This window comes from Pocillopora verrucosa, chromosome 10 (genome assembly GCF_036669915.1).
Source record: "Pocillopora verrucosa isolate sample1 chromosome 10, ASM3666991v2, whole genome shotgun sequence".
In the NCBI taxonomy this organism is placed as follows: Eukaryota; Metazoa; Cnidaria; class Anthozoa; order Scleractinia; family Pocilloporidae; genus Pocillopora; species Pocillopora verrucosa.
This window is the reverse complement of record NC_089321.1, coordinates 9915353-9938135: the sequence shown is the minus strand read 5'-3', so window position 1 is coordinate 9938135 and position 22783 is coordinate 9915353. Positions and strand designations below refer to the sequence as shown.

General features: G+C 37.7%; 1 protein-coding gene across 2 annotated transcripts; it reads left to right on the top strand.

Moving 5' to 3' along the window:
* The first annotated feature begins 420 nt into the window (after window positions 1-420).
* Window positions 421-22128, top strand: LOC131799118 (activin receptor type-2A-like). Of its 2 annotated transcripts, none has more exons than XM_066173063.1 (6): window positions 421-546; window positions 12708-13043; window positions 16169-16896; window positions 17791-17929; window positions 18556-18686; window positions 19631-22128. In XM_066173063.1, exons 2-6 carry the CDS (start codon window positions 12836-12838, stop codon window positions 19826-19828), a joined length of 1404 nt encoding a protein of 467 aa, XP_066029160.1. In that variant the 5' UTR covers window positions 421-546; window positions 12708-12835; the 3' UTR covers window positions 19829-22128. The 2 variants fall into 2 exon arrangements, with proteins under 2 accessions (XP_066029160.1, XP_058972770.1); XM_059116787.2 differs by lacking the exon at window positions 421-546 and adding an exon at window positions 8377-8501.
* Window positions 22129-22783: the final 655 nt, after the last annotated feature.

Here is a 22783-nt window from a genome sequence, read left to right as displayed (position 1 = left end):
GATCGCTCTTTACTGAAAATGATCTGAATTGTAAATTGTGTCTCCATATACGCCAAGTAATCCGGTGAATTAAGATGGAAACTCATGATTAAAAGTGTTATGCCGACTTTACCCAACACATGTGCGTGTGGTAATAAAAATTCATGAAACAGAACTCCAGGATTAAGGGATTGGACAAAAAAATGCATTAAAACCTTGTCTGGTTCATCTGAAGACACAACACAGGAAAGCATGTGTGCGATTTGTTTGGCATTTCATGGGAGCGCAATCAAAATAAAGCTGATATCCGCTGAGAGACACATCATACGTAAAATGGCCTTTGGAACTGTCCGGTGATAGTTCTTTGTTGGCACTGTTTGTTGATGTGGCACGGAAGCAATTGATATTTCGATATGTCAAAAGGAGTGGTGGATATGGTCGGTAAAGAAAGACTATTTTGGTTGGATCTGATGGTCGCAGCGGCAACTCAGTTCTGTTTCACAATGAACACGGAGTTTACACAAGAAACCATCATACTCTGGTGACACGAAACAAACGAGGTTTAAGGTTGGTGAAATTTGTTAGTTCAGCCCCTCTGTTCTTTAAAATGCTACGTTAAAATGAACCTAACCATCAACAATAGAGATAACAGGCGGATGTGGCTCTGATTTTATGATTTTAGTTGTGACGCGAAGGAGAGTCGGGAACAAACGTAGTACGTGAACAGCACATACTTAGAGAACTTGATAATCGCGAGAGTCACGCGTCGCGCGCGGACACGGGCTTAAGTCCACACAAACTCCACGCTTCTAAGAGGCTAATGAGCAACACTAAGACACAAGAAGGATCAAGATGTTTAATATTTTACAAGTGGGTCGGTTCCAATTTCCATACGACAGAGAACAATTCCTAGCTAATCACACGTTTTATGTTTATCAAAAGTTCCCCTATGTCCCTTTTTTCTTCGTTTTATGAAATGTAACGACATGTACTGTTAGACTTAAAGATCGTAACGTCGGTGATGTCAACAAAGCTATTGGTGTGCATAGTGTATATCCCGGGCGCTTAATCGAGGTGCCCTTTAATCGGGAAGAGAGAGAGCGCTGTTGACTGTATAATAATGTCAGATTTACGGCGGACTAGGAACGTTTCGCGAGGAAAGCCAAATCAATTCTTATCATTGGTTTATGGCTAGTTACAATCAAAATACGGTGAAAGTAAGCCATTCAGTATTAAAGAGATACAGAAGGATTCGAAATCAGAAGTGTTCAAATTCGGATCGGAAGTACCCGAAATCAGATCGGGGCTTCCGAAATCGGACGAAAGTGTTCGAAACAGGACGGCGGCGTCCAAAATTGGGCAGAAGGGTCCAGATTCAGAGGAAAATTTCAGAATTCGTTTATAGACCTTTGCCAAATCGGAGGGAACGTCCAAAATCGTGCTAATTTGTCAAATTCAACTGTCATTACGTACCGTCCGTGGTGATATGATGTTATCTGTCTTTCATGACATAAAATCGAGGCTTATTTGTCCTGCTTTATGCTTTCAGTGTGTTTTCTTTCCTTTGAGGATTTTTTATTCATGTCAATATTTTTTACTTCGTAAAAAAGAAGAAAACTTATTTTTGTGCGAATCACGCATTTTGCTTGTGTTCTACTGTTTCAGTGGCCGCCTTAGGTTGAACAATTTTCATTTCTGTGTTCAGCTGTTAATTAAGTTTGTTCACGAATAGTAATTGGCATTGTTTGCATTCCTAAAACAATTTTTGCTCCATTAAACACAGAGCCAGCGTCCTATGGGGTGCTTGATACATTTTGTAGAGGTTTCTCAGTATTCAAGATCGACAAGTCTGATTATTCTACAATGAGTGTTTATTATAATCCTTGGTCTCAGAGAGCATAGTTTCCTTTCTTAGATAGTTCCTAGATAAGTGGCTTCAATACCAAACACTAGTGCAGCGTCCAAATCCGGTAATATTGGTACATGTTCCTGTGAAAATCGAACCCTTCAATTTGAAATGACGGAGTTGAGAGAGAGAATTTTTTTTTATCATGTCTCGGGCGAGGGACAAAGAGAAAAATTTCGAGTACCCATGAGGAGTCGAAAATACCGTAATAATTCATGGAATTACGGTATTTTAGTGCTACGTGACGACAAGAAATACGAGGGATATACGCTAGCGCTTGGAAAACACTTGAGGAGCTAAACCATAAGATAAGGAGAGCCTTAAAGGTGCTTGACGAGGGCAGGAGCCCATTACTTAGTAAAGGCTCCTGACGAAGAGTAATCTTTTTCTAGTTCCTAGTCCTCTAAACAACCGGGATGAATTGACCGTGACGACATGGGAGAAAGTAGAACAAGAAATGTGCGCTAGAGAGCGGAAAACAAAGAAGAGACAGTTCTATCTCCCACGAGAAACCCAGCCAGTAATCTCGAGAGAAAAAAGATCTTTCCTTTTTACCACGTTCGTTACAAGTGAACAACAATTTTCCAATGACGCATCCTCTATTGATGCGGATGTCTTTAGTCCTTTGTCGATTCTTTTCAGTCACGGCATGGTATATCAGCCCTCGTTCACTCCTTTCCGCATTCCTGCGTGCCAAGTAAAATACAAATGAAATGCAGTAGTTCTACCCTGCATCTCAACGTTTCGAAACTTTTACCATCGTTTAATCATTATAAAAACCTCTTGCTTGATTTCGAAAAGATAGGAAATGTTCTCGGACATTTAAAAACCACTAGAGGGAATTTGAAACAGTTCTCACAAATGTTATGAATAGTTTTGGTGACCTTTATCTTTTCTAGATCAAGAGATATTTTCACTGCGGTTTTTTGTTTACTCGACACACTGATGAGTGGAATACTAATCCTTGAACATGTCAAAAGACCGAAAATAACAGCCAATAAGAAAGACAAAAAACTATTACCGCTCTTTAAAAGACTGATGTTCCGAAGAGACTCTTTCACAACAAAAACAAAGAGCCACTATAGTTCGTATTGATAACTTCCTCACAAAATCATCTCTTGTCAAGTATAATTTACGCTGCAACAAAAGCCTTCTTTTATATCTTATGATTTGTTTCTTTAATCTCTTTTTCGAAGATATTTGAGTAAATCTTTAACCGGCTATATTTTATTCTATTCCTGTCCCGCAATATTCGTGATAGCAAACTGACCAGTGTAATGCGTCGCGAATCAGTAAAAAATTTTTTCGTTACAAATGCATCCTTGAACTCCATATACTAGCCGATATAAAATCACCTGTATCATGAATTCCAACAACGTCGCTTCAGTCGTGAGAACAGTTGTTATGTTCTGTCTAGGCTTTCAGACAAAAAAGGCACGTTTAATATTTCTTCGCTTCCGACGGAAAAGTTTTGAACAAGTGATGCATATCTGCATCCAGTATTCACCCGAGAACACAGCAAGCTTTTGAAAATGATTAAACGCCAAATTTTGAACGATCACAGTATAGTTGTTAAACAACGCAGATATGAACTCAAGGATTCAGCAAATCGATAGGTAAGGCTGTTTTGTATATATTTGAACTGCAAACTCAGTACAAACCGCGTCAGAGAGATTCACTGACTGTAATTAAGATTTTTGTCAGCTTCTTCAATTGTAGTTTACCGACGAGGACCATTTCGTTACTCTTTTGTCTCTCGTTAAGTTCATTATATTTTGGTATAAGTAGACCTTAAAGATGTAAAATTGCGAAACAATTCTTTTGAAGCACCAAATTCGACACCGCGCTTTTGAAGCAGGGTTGAGAATGCGGAGGAATGGGTCGAGAAGCGCGTAGCTTCAGGGTTTGGTTTTCGGGTTTTCTCGTTGTTGTTTGGCCATAAACCACAATTACGCGTACAAACCCCAAAATCAAAAGCAAGGTATGCCATGAAACCTGCCAAGCCTCACGTGCAATCGAAAACTCTGATATCAATTTCTCACACATCGGGAATAAACTTGAGCTACTACCGCGCCAGTTGCTAGAACACAGAAAGAAACCTTCCCGCTTCTCTATATGGCTTTGCGGGTTGTGCACTCAGGCCATAAATCAAAGGAGAAATCTCTTGATCCTTAACCTACAAAACGGACTTCGAACTGGGTTGTTAAGAGGTATTAATTCATTTGCCGCTCGAATGCACTGTAGGTTCGCTAATTAACAGCTTCTCAGACAAACTTAATTTTTATTATTCCATACTTTCTGAATAAATCTTATTAATCCTATCATACACACGTGGCATACGATAGCCTTGTCTGGTGTAGTTTGCCGAAAGAAGTGTGAATACTTTCTGCTCGATCAACTAGCTTTCCCAAAGGTGACATTATTGCAATCTTGACTCCATAACACGTGAATTTCGAGCGTTCTTTGCGTGAAAATTTCGTTTAGAGAGAGATTCAAAAAATTGAAAAAAAATGTAAACAAAAGAAAAAAAGGAAATTAAATAAGCCTCTTAATAATTAGTGACCTAGTAATTAAGTGCCATCCGCTGTGGAAGAATTTTTTTTTCGAAATCTCTTGTGAAAACGAAACGCGCAAAATATCAATTTCTCTCAGAGCTGCATTGGGACTGTTCATTATCTGCATGTCTGGTACCTGGGTGTGTCTTTGTATGTGTGTTAAGGGGGGGGGGGGTGGGGGAATCGGACAATTGGACAATTTTGGTACTGGATATTGTTTTTAAGGGAATCATGAGAGTGTGTGAGTGTGACTTTATCTCCAGCTCCTGATGAAAAGCACCAAAAGAGAGGGAGAAACATTGTTTAACATCATGTGAATAATTCCGCACTGATGCGAAGCTTTTTTACCCAGCAACAAAACGTCAAGGATTGTTAAGCCAAATACAAAGTGAAGAGGCCACCAAAAGAGACAGGTTAGGGTTCCAGAACCTGCCTTTCTATTCTTTGAATTTTTATTTTAAAATATGCCCTGGGGCCCCGTTAAGTTACCGGAACTTTCGAGAAACGGGCATCTGAAGTCTCAAAACAGCTGTTGAAAATGATATTTTTGCAATGAAATATATACGGTTAGGATTTGGAGAACTAGGCAGGGCTCTTTTCGTAAGATTTCCAAGAACCTCCCTCCTCATCGTACCTGCAGTGGATACAAAATAATTGCTTTAGAAAACGTTCATCATCCTGTCAGATTAAATTAAACGGTTCAATCAATCTGTTCCTTCCCACGTATTAACCAATCACTGAGTGGGTCATACGTTCATGACTAAGCTACGCTACTTTGAGTTGCGTAATCGTAGGTCATTTTATATCAAAGATGTCCAAAAAGGGACAGGCCAAAATCTAAACCATGCCTGCCAAGAAGACTGTTACGGTGTAATCTAACCAACAGAAAAACACTACAATCCCACAAACGCAACTACTTTATTAAACAGCGAGTAATGTTCTTAACAAGGTGCGACTTCTAAAAGCAGTACAATACTTATCGTTAATAAACTTAATTAGCCCACCACAGTCTATATCCTAGCTCACCACTGACACAATCTCACTGTTGTCTCCAAAATTCCTTGAAATGAGCAATCTTCCACAGTAACTCTCTCTCGGCATAGCTTTCAAAACAGTCGTCGCTCCGACAACAACAATTAATCCTACTACTATATATATATATTCACAAAGTGTTCTGGAACATTCCAGAAGCTTGCATAAGAACTATTTTAGAAGTATTACATAATAAATAAGTGACTTGGTGAAATGTTCTAGAAAGTTCTACGGTATGCAAGTCAGCATGACTCAGCAGTTTGAATATTTCCACTGGTACTTATTAGTGCCAGACCCCTCGCACACATCTTACCAGCCTGTTTCACATGTTTCGAACTTTTCGCAGTCGAATAATTTGTTTCATGCCTCAGCGTTAATAATGAGGGCCTACTGGCAAGCTAAAAGGAAAAAAAATAATACTTTAAAACCGATAAAGGCAGAGTAATCTCTGTTACTAAGAATCTATGTAACTTTACTGGAAAAATGCGTGCACAGAGAGGAAATCTACCCTTTCGCGCCCTCGAAAAAAAACCAGTTTTTGCTATTTATACATAACCCACCAGAACGTGAAACGTTTAATTTTGCCTCAAGAGTACGCTTGTTACCCAATACTTATATTGGCAAAAAAATCAATCGACCATATATCATTCTAATTGCTCAGATTCTAAAAGGCTCTGTATGGACGCATATCGACAACAGTGTCTGGAAGTATCGACTAACTGTGCAAAAAAATTCGTCCAATCTATATGTTTCTTGTTTTGCTGAAGGATCCGTCGATGGTTTAATCCGGAAGTGCAAATTTAGCAACTGCAGCAACGCAAACGTAAAGCGCGCGCGAATTGTCTTTGTCACGGAACAATTTTGTAGGCATGTGGGCAGACAATCTGATAAGAATTGCTTTTCCCTACTTTTTGCCATTGTTCATCATCCGATTAAAAATGCGCAGGTTGCTTAAATCTCGTTGAAAATCATTCCGTGGCTTTAATACATCGAGAAAGAAGAGGTAACAAGGTCGGCGTAACAGAGGGCTAAAAGAGGTGACTGAAAGGCAGGTGACGAGAGGCATAGGGCACGGTTTCCCACCGAAAAAAAATTGTTTTTCATTGTTTCCCATTTTTTTTCGTTATATTGGAAGAAGGCGCGGCTATCACCCTCCCTAGCCCTGCCCTCAGCTTCGTCGTCGCGCCCCGGGCTTTTTCGTTGTTGTTGTTGTTGTTGTTGTTGTTTTTCTTTCAGTGTTTATTTTTCCATTATTATTAAAAAATCTTTTAGACTAGTGTAGCCAAGCGCAAGACGGACCGTGGGAGCGGTTAAAAATCACGCCTGTTCTTAAGGCAAAGAGTAATCCTGTACCGTTTCAATGAAGTGAATGTCTATCAGTTCGTTGTGACTTTGACAGATATTTTAATCAGTCATATTGAGAGAGAATTGTTGTCAGATTTCTATAATTCTTTCTTCGTGAACGCCACATCAAATATCTCTTTTAGGGCCACGTTATATTGGTTTCCTTCCTTCTAAAATTTTTCTACTCCTAATTTCGATGAACTGATATTAACCCCATTTCTTTCTTATCTTAGGTGCAAATTTAGGCGGCATCTATGTATTTTTTTTTTGTGTGTATTTGCACGCCCGTTGACTGAATCACCCTTGTTTTAGTGCGTCTATTTTGCCCCTTCTGGGACGGCATGTAATAGGATTTCCGCCTGATCCGCCAAGCTATATGAAAGGTCACTGTACACCATCTAAGCTCAGTTTGTTTTTTTGAGAGCTAAAAAAAGGATCGTCTAAAAAGAACCGTCTCTAATATTACCGCAGACAGCAAGATAACCTCGTGTTATATTTATAGTAGTTGTGGTTCCTTACTAGCGAGTGGTGGTCAATTGAGGTCGGCCCTCATCTTGCCTCTAAAGTAAAAGAAAAGTTACCGAAATAGTAATTTTCCAAAAAGGAAACGTTGTTTTTTAGGATTCCATTCGGGCATGAGAATTTTACATCCCAGATCCCAAGGTGTTTATAGGATTCAAGGTTTTATTTCGAACTAAAAAAGGAATTGTTAATCTAGTTACCGTTTTTCAATTTGAGGGATAATCTTCGTTGATAACCCCACGTCGATAATGTATACCTAGTCTTCACAAATACGGTTTTCCCCAGTCACAACACATGATATGATAACACATACAGCGAGCTAAAACGTCAAGATATTACGAGTAAATCACTCTTCGCCTCTGTAAAAAGCAATTAGATACAACTTTGTTTTTATATCAGTACGGTTCTGCATTTTTTCCGCACGATAGCTCTGCAAACCCAAGCAGAATTTGGAATACAATTTTTTACTGGGCCACAGAACTGATCAGGCGTTCCTTCAACATTGCTTTCTTCCTTCTCTCGGCTTATTGCTCCAAAATGATTAATTCCTGCAAAATATACTGAGGAGGAAAAAATCAAAACAAGAATTAAGCTTATTTTGTATTTCAGTATCGTTGATTTCCGGTTTAAGTGAATAGTCGATTTTCTTCAATAAAAGAACAAATGAAACTCCGCCGTCTCAGTCGAATGTAAATATAGTAATAGACAGATGTTGACACTGACGTCTCAATCGAATAATCAATCTCGAAGACACTGAAAAAAAATTCTTAAGATCAAGTTTACTGCGATTAAGTTTCCGGTAGGCGAAACTGGTCGATCGGAGTGAATTTTACGCGCCGTTTTGAGCAAATAGCGGTGTTTATCAAACAGTTCAGTTATTAGCCAATCGAACCAATCATAAAAAGGGAGAGATAAAGGAAATGTCAGTCAGCCTTTGAACATTATTAGCGTTGAACAAGCGGATGACCAATAATCTGCGCAAGAAACCATCTAATGGCAGCACGTGATTAAACCTGTCAATCAAGCACCACACGAAGTAGCATACGGGGTTTTTAGTTTTCCACGCTTTGGAAAGTTTCGGTCAGTGAGAGTGTTATACGGAGATATGAATGTTTGCAATTTTGTAGTGTTTTTTCTGCTATCGTCGGCTGTACACTGCTTAGGTAAGTAAAGAGGGTTTCCAAAGGGATTGTCTTAAGTCCTGCATTGTCAGATTAAATCTGATCTGGAATGCTAACTTTCCGAAATGTCTCCAATACGTGAGCTTAGGCGGTAGAACAGAAATCTATGCCTTTTTTGTCCACAAGGACATATCTGCTAAATGGTATCCCGGTTTTTCGCAGATCATAGCACGCAATCTACTCATTCTTTGGTTGAAAGGGAATCAGAACACTCCGGTGGTTTTTTTCATTGTTTTTGGTCGGTTTGATCAATGAATTTTGTCTCGTTTCAACCTTGTTTTGGTGCTTACGACGAGAGATGTAGGAATCGTGACATGCATTGGAAATTACTGAGTACCTTGTTGTTTACATGTTTCACTATTGATAGCATCTTCTTGTCCAATACTTCTATTCCTCTCTCAAGCTTACTAATTTTTTTTTCAAATTAAGGAAGAATTTGAAAGAGTTTTTAATATTTTCGACTGTTTAGAAACATTTGTTGCCGTAAAGTACAGGCTTACTAAAGGTTAAATGTTGTGACGAGTTGTTTGACATCAATGTACACGGGAACTTCAATTAGTAGAAATCGCTTTCAAGAGAAGATTTTAATGGCCTGCAATCGTAGCCGATGACGTGTAATTTTCCTTTAAATTCTTTCTTAACCCCTGTCCATCGTAAAAATTTTTGTATCTTTTTTTTTTTTAGGATGCAATATTCCACCTAGTGACATAGTAAGTCGTTCGCATTCGAATTGAAGGTCATTGTTAATGAATTCACAAAACAAAAGTATTCCGTTGCGTTCCTTTTACATTGCCCTCGGCTTTTTATAGATATATCTTTTTTTTTTCGTTTTTATTTTCCTTTTCTGGATACCCCAAAAAAGCATAGACATGCTTCCTTGACTTTTCTTGCAAGCGTCTGTCTGCGAAGACCCTTTTCGAGATTTGTTTGTTTTCCTTCGATTCGCGTACTTTCATAAACAAATGTTCGTATGATTTTGGGCACGCTTATCGAGTTGCCATTTTTTAAACCACAAGTTATTCAATACATTAAACTAGATTTTTTTCAAAAATATGCTTTTGTGATACTAGTTCCTTCGACAATGATCGCTTTTCAGAAAACGTGACTCCAGTAATAGTTGGCTGGCAAAGCTCTAATCGACAATATTGACTTAAGAACAACAAAGTGAGGCTTGCCTTTCAATTGTACATGGTTTAACTAGGTGCATGTCGCTTTTTAAGCCCTCGTGAATTTGTTTTAATATCCCGAATCCGGAAAATCCTAGCCGACGTGCCCTCGTGTCAAATTTACCTCGAACTTGAGGACCGGTATGTTATACGTAACCGATGTTGAATAACGTGAGGCCGACTTCTTTCCCAAGTTTTTAATATCGATTGCTACTGTTTTGAAATGTAAAAATAGCTCTGTACCTTTCAGTTCGGATTCGTTAGTTTCCGAATATATTTATCGCTTGTCTGTACAGTCTTCAACATCAATAATCCCTTCTTAAAGCTCTAGTATTGCAGTTTACACCAAACGTGTGATGATTTTTTAAACGTTATGCTACGAGATTGACGAGGGCAGCTGCGATGACCCTTCTGTAGTGATCTGTGTATAGAGCTTTGATTTGACACAGTGTGAATCGGTAAAACATGTTGCAATATACGGCTGAAAGTGAAAGCGGAACGTGTAAAACTAGTAACAGAGGGTTTTTTTTTTTGAGTAATTTGCCTATAAATTTGTCGGGTTTTTTTTTTGTTATTTTACTTCCACAATATAAGTATCATTCTTTTATTGATGATCAGTAATTAATACTTCTAAAATGCAGAATGAACCGTTTTTAATATTATCTCCCATATGCACATTTTCTTGTGTGAAAAATGGACTTCACTCAAGGCTGCTTTATTGCATCAATATGTTGCATTTTTGTTTCATGGGTCAGTGTTCTTTTGTAGGTGGTGCAAGTAAATAGCTCACAGGTTTTCAGCCTTGTGTTTATAAAAATTCCCAGATCTTTAAAAAAATCTGAAAGGTTTTAATAAAAGATGTCCTTAGATGGACATAATTAAAAACAAAGCCAGGTGCATCACAAAGAACAGTACAATAGTATTGAAAAGATATTGTGCAATATCTGTACAATTGCATGCCTGGATGTTTCTGCCAGTGAAGCATCACCCAGAAACTGTTACAGTAGACTTTTATAATTTTTGATTAACTTTATTTAGAAAAATTGTTTTTTGAACAATGTTGTTTTGCAATTCTTGTTATTTGAGGGGAGAGTGCCTCAGTACCAGTAAATGAATCAGCAAGCTTTATTAACTTAGCAGAGTTGTTTATTTAATTAGTGTTTGAGAAGTCCACGAGGGCTCATAAATTAATTGTTATTAACAATTCAAGATCTTGCGCAATTTGCCCAAAAGTTTCTCAGCAGCATGTGGCTTTTGTTCATTTCGTTGCATTAGACAGCTGCGCCTGTTTGAAATTCTATAAAACAGGTGAGCAACGCAACCCTGAAACCCCTGAGTATCTGTCACATAGTTCTCCATTCTTACGAGGTGCATTTCTTGGTTGCTGGGAGAATCTAGTGAGCTATCAAAATAGCAATCTTAAGCTGATAAGTGTGTCTTCACTTGTAGTAGAATAAAATATTCGAATCTAGAGGAGAAGTGACATGTTCCATGGGTGTGGTCTCACCTTTGTACTGAAATAGCAAATTCACATGTAGTCACAAAAATTATAATCGCAGTTAATCATACTCAGACTTGTTGTCTTATCCACAGGTTAAATATGAGTTATATTATGCATTAGTTATATGTTATCAGAATCCCTCAGCATTTTAACAGTGATCTTGCTCCTTACATGTTGCTTTATAGCAAAGTGTGTATCATATGTCGCTGAGGGACTATTATGAAATGTTTGCAAGATGTCCATTGTCTTCTGTAGCGTCACAACAAGTATTGAAAAAATAATATCTTTGGTTCTATTGAAAATAGTTCACTAATTCAAAGTTTCTATGATACACTGATCAAATTTACTGGATTCTTTTACAAGGCTGCAACACAGGCAGGTGAAATGAGTTTGAATATAGCATTACAGCAAACACTGAGAAAATGAAAATTTTGCGAGACATGATTCTTTCTTTAATTTATTTTAAAATGGAGTCAACAGTGGCACTGCATTATTTCTTGGCAAGGGAAGTTTAATTAAAATTTACTAACAAGCAAAAACTCTATGAAAAGTTGACCAGACTACTGTGGTGAACAAACAAACAAAGCCACTAGAAACTCAAGATGATCAACTGATATGCGATCCTGCTTAATCACCAGTTTTTACATTGCTCATTGGAACGAACAATGGCCACTTCATAATAGAGAAAACAATTGCTTAACTCATTCATATTAATTATTCAAACACATCTGAAAATAGAGATGTAAACTCATTTATCAAAACCAGTATGTGTATGGTCTTATATGTGTACTATGTGCATTTATGTGCATTTGACTTGTATATCTTGGTCCCCTTATCTCTGAACTACTCTGTGCATGTTCACTGGCTGAGAAAGGATGGTCCAGATGGCTTAAGGTCATGACTTAGATACTGAGTCCTCTGAGGCCTGTACAGCATGAGCAAAGGCCAAATAGTTTTGTGTCTGGTTTAACCCAACTCAGATTACAAGCATTTTATCACGTAACTGCTGCCCTTTCTCCATCACCTTTATTATCTCTTTCTTCTGTCAGGGCCCAAATGCTTTTTTCAGCCCTGCACAGTCCATATTGTATTAGACAAGCTGGCTTGAATCAGGCCAAAATGATATACAAGAGTCTTTAAGGAGTGCATCTCTCTTAAACCTGCCCTATGCTTTGTTTTTACTTTGGTCATCCTTGCAATTTTTTATTGATATATACATGTAAAGCCTTCTTCAAATTACTGCCTCATTTTATAAAATGTGGTTGTCCATTCTCGACACACTTCATAGGAAATCAATTTTATGTCGAACAAAAAGCGTACATTCCTATTTTGCATTCTGTTGGGTAATGAAGTGCACTCAATAGGCTTAACATTATAGTTTTTTCTTAAAATTCTGTCAAATAGTTCTGATACAGTCATTTTGACGAGGATGTCTTGAAAATTTAAGTCCCATTGGTTACCCAACATACTGTTAAATAATTCACAATTTGGATCAAAACCTGTATTGGCCTTTCTTTACAGGAGATCCCAAAAGAGATGGAAAAAGCCCTCGACTGGTGTGTCATTTCTGTAGCAAGTCTAACAGCAGCCAAAGTGATTGTACATGGAGCAACACAACTTGTGATGAGACAAGCAAACACTGTTACACCATGTGGATAAATGACTCTTCAAGTAAAGGAGGGGTACAACAGGCAGGGTGCTGGCAGCAAAATGCAAACTGTGAAGATTCATTGTGTTTGGGTGAGAAGACACATAATGGGAAAGCTTTTTTCTTTTGCTGCTGTAATGAAAATCTTTGTAATGGGAATTTCAGTTTACGCCCTGAGACAACAAGATCAACAGTAACTTCTGAACCAAGTAAGTTGAGAATTGAAGATTTTACTATCCATATACTTAATGTAACTTAAAACCTCTCATGAACCAAATTTATATGAATTATTTGAACTCATATTTTCTGAAAAATTAAATCCTGGAACATGTGAGAGGTGATGCAAAAAAAATATTACACAAAAAGCTATTAATAAGCAAGGACTAGTAAAGAAAGTTCAATCTGGATTAAGAATGGATATATTTGTGTTGATCTATGATTAAACCTACGAACATCGAATGGTGGCATGATGCACATTTCTTGTTTGTTGTAACTCATTTTGTTGATCAAAGGGTTGCAATTTATCTACATGTACATATCTTCTCATGCCATTAAGAACCAAGTGTGCCATTAAGCCAGTGTGATTGAGACCTCATGCTTGAAATCAAGGTTAAAGGGATCAGTCAGTCTAAGATGGCGCCCAAACCCTGAAATAGAACAGCATCTGGAAGGAAGCGACACAAACAGTGTGCATTCTCCCAGTGTCAAATGCAATGAATAAATTATCAAGGTGTTGTAATCTCCATCATGCATGACCTTTGCGTCTGCCCTCTGGTGGCAAACAGGTTTGCCCAGGAAATCTTTGTGTCACTTAATATTATCATTATTTAAGTTTACCCTTGGGTTCAAGTGTAGTGGTTTTCTTATCATGAAATGTTAAATAAGTAACAAAGTCCTTTGATAAAAACTTCTTAATTCTTAAATTTCAATGACGCAAATATCTGAAGTTGGTTTCATGTAGTGATTTTTCCCTTCATTTGCATTGAAAACAAGCATGTGAATTGAGAAATATAAAAAGGAGAAGAGTTCATGGGTTAAAGCCCAAGAAGCCTGAGGCAGAAATGAAATAAAATTTGACAAGGAATGACAAGAACATCTCGCTGAAATGGTTATGAGCTCATACTTAACTCAGTCTTGGCTGCTAGCAACCAATCAGCAGTCATCAAGAAAATGTCTGCCGCAGCAGGTCCAAGATGCCTGCAACTTGAGAAATTGAAATTGCCAGCAAGTGGAATTGTACCTACTGGCTAAATTCCACTTGCTAGCGGGTAAGGCTTCTAGGTAGGTTTTGTTATACACGATAACTGCAAGTTCTCCCAAACATTTTGTCTGTTGAGAGTCTCTTAGGACTGCCTTGGATGGTTCTGTGTCTGTGTTTCTTTCGACTTTTGGCATTTGTAGCAGCCAGGGTGTTGAGAGAAGTTGGCGCTTTGTCACTTAAAGACATGAAATGTATGGAAAACTTAAGATTGAATTAACTTCTTTTGTTTTTGCACTATTGTGATCTTTTAAACAAATTATTAGGATGTGAAAAGTTAACAGATTGCATTGCAATTTGGCTGGATTGCTATTTTAAAATGCCAACTGAAAAAACTGTGTTTGGGATTTCAATTTGGTGAAAAGAGTCTCCTGCAATGGCCAGTGGTAAATTTTGGGAGGCAAACTTGACGGGAAATTGCATAACAGGATTAACCCCTGTAAGTGGAATTATACAGAGGCCCTATCAGTGTGGTCGGATATGATAGCAGATTAGTTCACTCAAAGAGATATTGTCAATTTCTGACTTGTTCTGCCTTTGTGGATTTCAAAACAAGTTTTGCCAAAATAGCATATGCCATAACCTTTCAATTGATGTTTAGGCATTTGTGGTGACACTTAAAATGGCATGTGAACAATTTAAATCACAAAGGACATGGGAAAGGTCTACCACATCTTAAACTAGGTAAAACATGACTGGGAAATTATCACTTTCCGTGGAGAACTCAAAAGGATTCTGTGAGCTTTGTGCTAAGATATGTTGTAGTACTAAACTCGCTGGTTGTTTGTTGAAATACAATCATGTAAGCGAAATGGCTGTCCATTTTTGAGTGGAATCCAGTACAAATTGGTGACTTCTGTTGTACTTTAAAGTCGATGAAATAAAGATTTTTGGCTATGGTGACCTAAACAGTCCCAGTTTAGAGCACTGTGCTAGAGTTATTTTCACTCGTGGGTATAGGAAGCATAGGAATGAGAGTAATGTTGGGATTTAATATGCAAATTTTGTGATGTTAGCAGAGCAAGAAACTTTCTTTTCAAGTCACTTGTCCATTTGGACAAAAATGTGTTTATTTTACAACCAAAAGCTTACTAATCTGCAAAATGTCAACTAGTGGATCAGACGTGGTATTCGCTCATAAATTAATAGTTTAACTTTGCATTAAAAATTAGACACATGTAATGCACACAAATTGCTAATAACTATCTGTAAGCTGGACTTATTTTTATTTGTAGCAAATATATACCCTCCTACTTAAGTGATCGCAGTAGCATGTCACTCCTTACCAACAAATCAACTTGAAAGCTCTGTATGTATATACGAAAACAAGATCTGATGTAGAAAAATATGTCTGCAATGGGTTACTTTTTCTGGGAAATCTTGATCCATCATCATTGACGCCAGGAGGTCCCACTGTCCCATTTGTTTGCCATTTCAGGAGGCAAGATAACCTCCTGGCACAGTGTGAGTCATTTGTGAACTTTTATGGGCTAAAATCCTGCATTCACTTTTGGGATGGATACAACCACTTTGAGGGAATTTATAGGGTGTATAGATTTACAGATTTTTGTCAAATTTCGCCAAAACATTCCAGGGATAATGACAAAGTGAAGCATGTTGGAAAGTTTTGATATTTGAAATATTTGTCCCTTGGTGTCCAATTATGCAACACACCTTGCATATTTTTCACTACTTCAACTTAAGATACTGATATCTAGACAATCAATCAAAATATCATAAAGCCTGACACTCTTTTGTTGATTGATGCCTTGGGAATAAGACTATGCAGCCATTTTGCTTGTGCTGTGGCATCTGATACCCAATTGATTCAACAGAAGAACCTTTGGTCATTTCATGCCTTACCAGCTTCTGACACTTCTTTAAAGGAAAAGTTGCTTAAATTATATTTTTATCGTAAACAGCAGTTTTCAATCTTTCTTCTGATGTATAATTTGCTAGGATATTAGTGAAACCAGCACACATTCAAATTTTTTCCCAAATGACACCTGCGAAGGTGGGAAGTAACCTCAATAGAGGTTCTGTAGTATTTAAACTTTTGCTATTTGTTCTCAACAGTAACTACAGGAGGAATAATACAATATACCAACAAACCTTCAGAACCTGACAGGCGTGGCCCCACATATACACTGTTGTATTTAGTGGCTCCAATTTTTGTAATAGCAGTTATCCTGGTAATTGGGTTTTTTATGTATCGCCGCCACAAAACACCATTTCCGACCCGTATCCTGGAAGAAGAACTTCTCAACTCAATCCCTCCACCATCCCCAGAGCTGGGCTTCAGACCCATTCAGCTTGTGGAAGTCATTTCACAAGGAAAGTTTGGCACAGTATGGAAAGCAGATTATCTCGAAGATGTAGTTGCTGTTAAAGTTTTCCCAATGGCCCACCAGACTGCTTGGGTCTGTGAAAAAGATATCTTTACAACTTGCAACTTGAAACATGAAAATATTCTTAAATTTGTTGCAGTAGAGAAGCACAACAATGGCTCATGCTCTGAGCTGTGGTTGATAACAGAGTATCATGAGCATGGATCTCTTGGCGACTATCTTAAGAGCCATGTAGTAACGTGGCCAGAGCTGTGTTCAATGGCAGGAAGTATGGCTAATGGCCTTGCATATCTGCATACAGAAGTATTAGAAAGTTCTTTCAAACCCTGCATAGCTCACAGAGATTTCAAAAGTAAAAATGTGCTGGTCACAAAGGATCTAACCTGCTGTTTGTCTGATTTTGGACTGGCAATGAAGTTTGACTCTGGCGGGGATCCAGGGGAGACACATGGCCAGGTGAGTCAGGCCTCAGTTAGCTGCATAGCTTGTAGGCAAACAGCATAGGCAGCTGGGCAAAGGGAGCAGTGGGGGCTACACTTGAGAGGACTTCGCGCACGCCCCCCGCCCCCCCCCCCCAATTTTTGTTTCTGGATATTGCTAGTGTAGTATACAATTAGTGTGGCAAAGCATTTGGTTTTATTAGGGTTGTGCATCAGCAAAGTCCTATTTAGTATAATGTTTTTTATCATAACAGCTCTGGCCTGAGTTCTAGTAGGAAACATAAAAATGTTTTGGTAGATTTGCACAAGGGTATGCATGCGGCTTGATATATGGAATGACCCTCCTTTGCAAAATCATTCCACTAGGTATGATATGCGCATGATGGAAATTTTAAGGGAAATTTTTTGGTTGAAAAGAGAGCATTTTACTGATTTAATCAGTGACTTATGCCCAAAAGAGATGCTGAATTAGCAAAGTGAGCAAGCTGCAAAGTATGATACTTTGCCCTATTCAATGAAATAGAATGCTGAAATACCCTAAAACAAGTAATAACAGAATATCAAAGGGGTGGTATGATGGAATATCCTAAAATGCAGAATTCCTTGTTGTATGAAGCAAGAAACTAACAAAAATTGGAATTCCATAAAATATTAACATGAAAAGAAGCATTGCTTAATCACTATTAGAGCCTCAAGGATTGGGGAACCATGAGACTTTCTAGCTATTTCTTTAATTTGTTATTATTGTTAATATGATTATGGAGATGCTGCAGGTTTTCTGTTTTGCACATGAATACACTACCTTCTAGCATCACTATACTGTATGCTACATACAGTATAATGCCACAGTGCTATAAAAATTGTGCAATATCAGTAGCCACACACAGTCTCTGACTGTCTATTTTTACAGGTTGGAACAAGACGTTACATGGCACCAGAAGTACTTGAAGGAGCCATCAGTTTCACAAGGGAGTCATTTTTGTACATTGATATGTATGCCTTTGCTCTGGTTCTTTGGGAGTTGATGTCCAGATGTACTGCTGCTGATGGTGAGCAAATCCATGAATACTGTACCAGTATATTTCTCAGATGGCAGCTCATCTGCCAGGATCATTACTTTAATTAACCCTTTACACCATAACATCAGTATTGATTTTCTTCAGACTCTTCTTCATGCATTTCCTTTGGTGTTGACAAGGAAAATTCGTGTAGCAATCAAAGCTTCTTGGGTTGGCGATCATTTCAGTTATTGTCATGATGATATTAAATGATGTGGCAGTATTGCTGTGAAGAGAAATTAGATGCTGGTTACTCGTCGGGGTCAAAGAGTCAATTTTTATCAGTGAGGGTCAAAAGATCATTTATTTCATTTGATTATGATCAGATTTCTTAATGGGAACAAAGAACCTGCTGAAATTTGCCTCACTACCAACATGTGGCTTCACAGCTCAGTTGGTTGAAGCATCCAACTGGTATTTGGATAGCATGAGTTCCTAAAGCCGGAATATTTTTAGCCTTATAGCCTACAAATGAGGATCTTTTTTTTAATTGAGCATTATGTGCAGTTCACAATATGATTTATTTCAATGGGTTGGAATATTATAAATACTTTATTTCCACATGCCACAAAGAATATTTTTCCTTGATTCTGAAGTGGAGAATATTTTTTTGTCAGGTCCTGTTGATGAATACAAGTTGCCATTTGAAGAAGAAATAGGATCACATCCTTCCTTAGAGGACATGCAACAAGTTGTAGTACAGCAAAAGATCAGACCTAAATTCCGACCAGACTGGTTTGTCCACTCGGTACAAACATTTACCTTTTTACTCTCTAACACCAGAGAATTTAAGAAAGATGTTTTTCATCCTATCACGAGCATGGGACAAATAAAAATTCTGAGTCCCTATGAGGAATCAAACTTCAGACCTTCGGATGGTCTGTATCCGAAGGTCTGAGGTTTGATTCCTCATGAGGACTCAGAATTTTTTTTTGTCCCACGCTCGTGACAAGACGAAAAACATCTTTCTTAATTCCTTACAGAGCTCAAAAACTTACCATCTCTACTAACTCTATCAACATCAGAGAATTTGTTCGACAATCAAAAGCTTCTTTAGTTGGTGACTGTTTCCTTTATTTGCATGACCTTATTATTTGATTCAGGGGTGATACTGTGTGGAAAAATGAGATGCTAGTTACTCTTAGGAGTCAAAGGGTTTTGTAGCATCCCTTTGGTGGTTTCAATAACATGATATAAATAGGTACATGCAGTGAGAATAGCAGGCAGCTAGTTTTGAAGGCCTTGAGAATCTCCTGTTCCACAGGAGATGCAGATTCCCCATGGAAAGTTTGAAGTTCTGGACTCTTTCTGTGGCATTTTTTTGCATTTGGAGGTCCATTTACTATTAAACATGCAGTTTTTGATAATGGTGAACAGTTTAAACCAGAAATCTTGAAAGAAATCAGTTTGAATTTAGGATGCTATAATTTGCATGGTATAGTTTTGTCAAGATTTTAAATCAGAATTGCAGATAAACTGCAGATAAGAATTTTTTTTTTTTTTTTGACAATCAGTAGCTTCTTAAAATGTTCATCATTTTCTCCATCCTCTACCTTTATATTTGGTTCAGTGGTGATACTTTAATGAGAAATTAGAAGCTAGTCACTCTTAAGGGTTAAAGTGTTCAGGGAGTTGTGGTATTCATAAAAATGTCTCAGAATACTAAATGATTGATTGTTATTTTGTACCTAGAATATGGCGAGCCTTCTTCAGACTATTGAAGAATGTTGGGATCAAGATGCAGAGGCTAGGTTAACAGCTCAGTGTGTCGCAGAAAGGTTATCTCAATTCAACACAAATTCAAGCTTCGATTTGGCGCATTCTCCCACTGTTACAACAGTAGTTAACAACACCAACATTACTCCATCATCAAAAGAGTCATCAATATAAACAAGAGTAAAAAAATAATACAATGTGAAGCATCCTTAGGGAGCAGCGAGTCAGTAAGGTGAGTATCAGGAATACATTCACCTGTAAAAGAGTCAGGAAACTCAGAGTTTTAAACACTGTGGATCAGAGTTTGTGTACAAGGCAGCAAATGGATACAATACAGTGAACAAACAAAAATCAAGCCAAAGATCTTTGCCGTTCAGCCAGCAAATGGGTACTGTGTGCTGTTCGTTGTTTGATCAATTTGTCCTCTTCAACATATTTTAAGACCATTACGACATATTTGGTAATCAGTGGTTAACACCCCTATTGATTTTTTAAGTAAGCATTTTGGTGGTACTGGTACATTTTAATTCAAACAAGAACACGGCATCAACACTAAAACTACCGGTAACTAGAACTTTAGGTAATTAAGAAAGCTGAACAAAGTTATCGGGCTTTATTTCTTTTTCATCTTCTCCTTACAAACAGGTTCTTATTTTAAAGACTGGTGTACCATACTTTTAAACTGTTATTTACTAGCCGTATGTAGATACATTTATTTTATTAACTGAAGGTGCAATATTTATCCATCATTGATTGTGACGATCTCACTGATCTTTATCCTAGTGATGTGAATTTGCTATGATATCAATATTAAGGGAAAGGGAAAACTTAAATTGGTCATTTTGTTACCAGGATAATTACCTGGTATGTTGAAGTTTGTTGATTATGCTATTTATACAGGGTTGTCAAAAGATTCCTAGCAATTGGTGCCTTTCAACACCTACTGAAAAGCATGCCGGCTGTCGTGAATGCTTGTGGCTCAAGTTTCAGCATAGAAGCATGACCTTGTGTGGCCTATTTTGAATCCCAAACTCATTACTCAAATTCTTTTTTGACAATCCTGTTACATGAGTGTTACATTAGTGGATGGAGTATTCTACAGATGTGTCCTCTCCGTTCAGTTGGACCATTTCCTATTTATCCAAAATCAGTAATAGCAGGTTGCGCTCGATACTAGAGCAGTAATTTTCAAAATGGATGCAGAGAAATTAATTTTGTTGGTGTCCGTGAAGAGGAAGCCACTGACTAGAGAGAAACTCTATTGTTCTGATAATCCCCCAAGTACCTCTAGTAACACAATTAGTCTCCTCAGGCTCGGTTATTATAGTCAATTAGTCGCCATGGTCTTGTCTAAGGGATTAATTTGACAATATTTGTCTCTTCTGGGGCAGAGAATTGGCCTATGGCCATCTTTGAATATTTGTGAATCGTCTCAAGTGTGTGATAAATTAAGTGAAAGCTAACATGTGATTAGGTACTTAATCTGCATGTTGTCTTAAAGAAGATTGAGAAAGGAAACTTTACCATTCCGTATCTTCATGTCCATGTAAAACCATTTTTTCTTGTTTTCAGTATCCTACAGAGAAAAGTACGTTGATAGATGATCTGAATTGGACAATTTTAAAATTCTGTTCTCCTGATCCTTTAGTCACTTGGACAGTTTCCCAGATACTTCAAAGCAATGATAAATTATTACTGAACTATTAATTATCAACTAAGCATTCATTTTGCGTAAAATAATCCAGCGTGTTAATCAATACATCTCAAAATAAAAGGCTTTTCGCAATATCTCCATGTTCAAACCCAAATGTGCTGGCATAATGATTAATCCCTTTGCTAAAAGATTGACCATTTTATCTTTTAAGGGGGTGGGGAAGGGGATGAAAGTATCATCAAAAAATTACTCTCCTGGAAAAGAAAATCAAAGAAAACATTTGTCTCACAAAACTGCTAAAAACAGCAACATTTATTATAATTTTACCCCTTCATAACTAAAATGGTTCATAGTCCTCAATGTCTAATATATTGTCCATTGTCAAAGAAAACAATTGTGACTGTATCTATATCAAGGTAATATTCTCTAGTTATTTGTTACACCAAGGCTGAAAAAATTTAAATGTGAACGGGAAAGAATATGGTCTTTCCTATTTCAGAGATATGTACCCAATAATAATCAAAGTTGTACAGAAAAGACAACAATCTCTTGTTACTGTAAATAGTTTTAAGTATTTTTACTACGCATTTATCATATTGTTGTTATATTCTACAATTCGATGTCTTACGATTCGCATTTATCGCGGTCTGTAAATAGAGTTCTTCTGATACAGCTCGGTAAGAGCTCCTGAATTAACGAAGCTTTTATCCAGGTCCCGCACTTGCCCAAGGCAAGAGAGGGCCCTGGGTACGGCAATGAATAAAACCATATCATCAGTTTGAAAATAAGAAAAGGTTGAACTATTAAACTTGGAAACGTCTATGTAGTTATACATGTGTGCTGTGATCTGTTATCCTTATTACGGAAACGAACCTTGCGAGTGCGTTACATGTATAAGGAGATGGAGCAAACTCTTTCGGAGTGATTTGTTATAGGGAACGTTTCCTGGCGACGCGCGTGTTTTTTACGCGCCACTCACTCCACTCTGCCTGTCTCGTTCGGTGCGCGCCTCATTATTGACCACCTTCGTGGTTGTATGCATGTGTGATCAAAGCCTTCAAAGATTCCATGTTATCTGTAATGAACTCTCGCATACTTTGATAGAGGCCCGCGAAATCCCCGTGCAGCGGCTGCGCCAACGAGCGCCTGCGCTTAAGCCCTGCTAAGAAAAGTTTATCGTTTCTTCTTCTATTATGGTTGGAATGCGTTCATATTAAAAACTGTACCTTTCTTACTCCGCTATGATCGTAAACGTGACCGAAGAAAGTTTACAAAATGCAATTGGAGTTTACCCCTTCAGCCTTAACATCAGTATCCATATTCTCAATACTCTTCCCTATAAATTCCTGTTGGTGATAACAAGGAGAATATGTGTAACAATCAAAGCCTCGTAGGTTGTCTGTAATTCCCTTTCTTCTCATGATTTTTATAGGTGATTAAGCAGAATTACTGTAAGGAGAAATAAGATGCTGGTC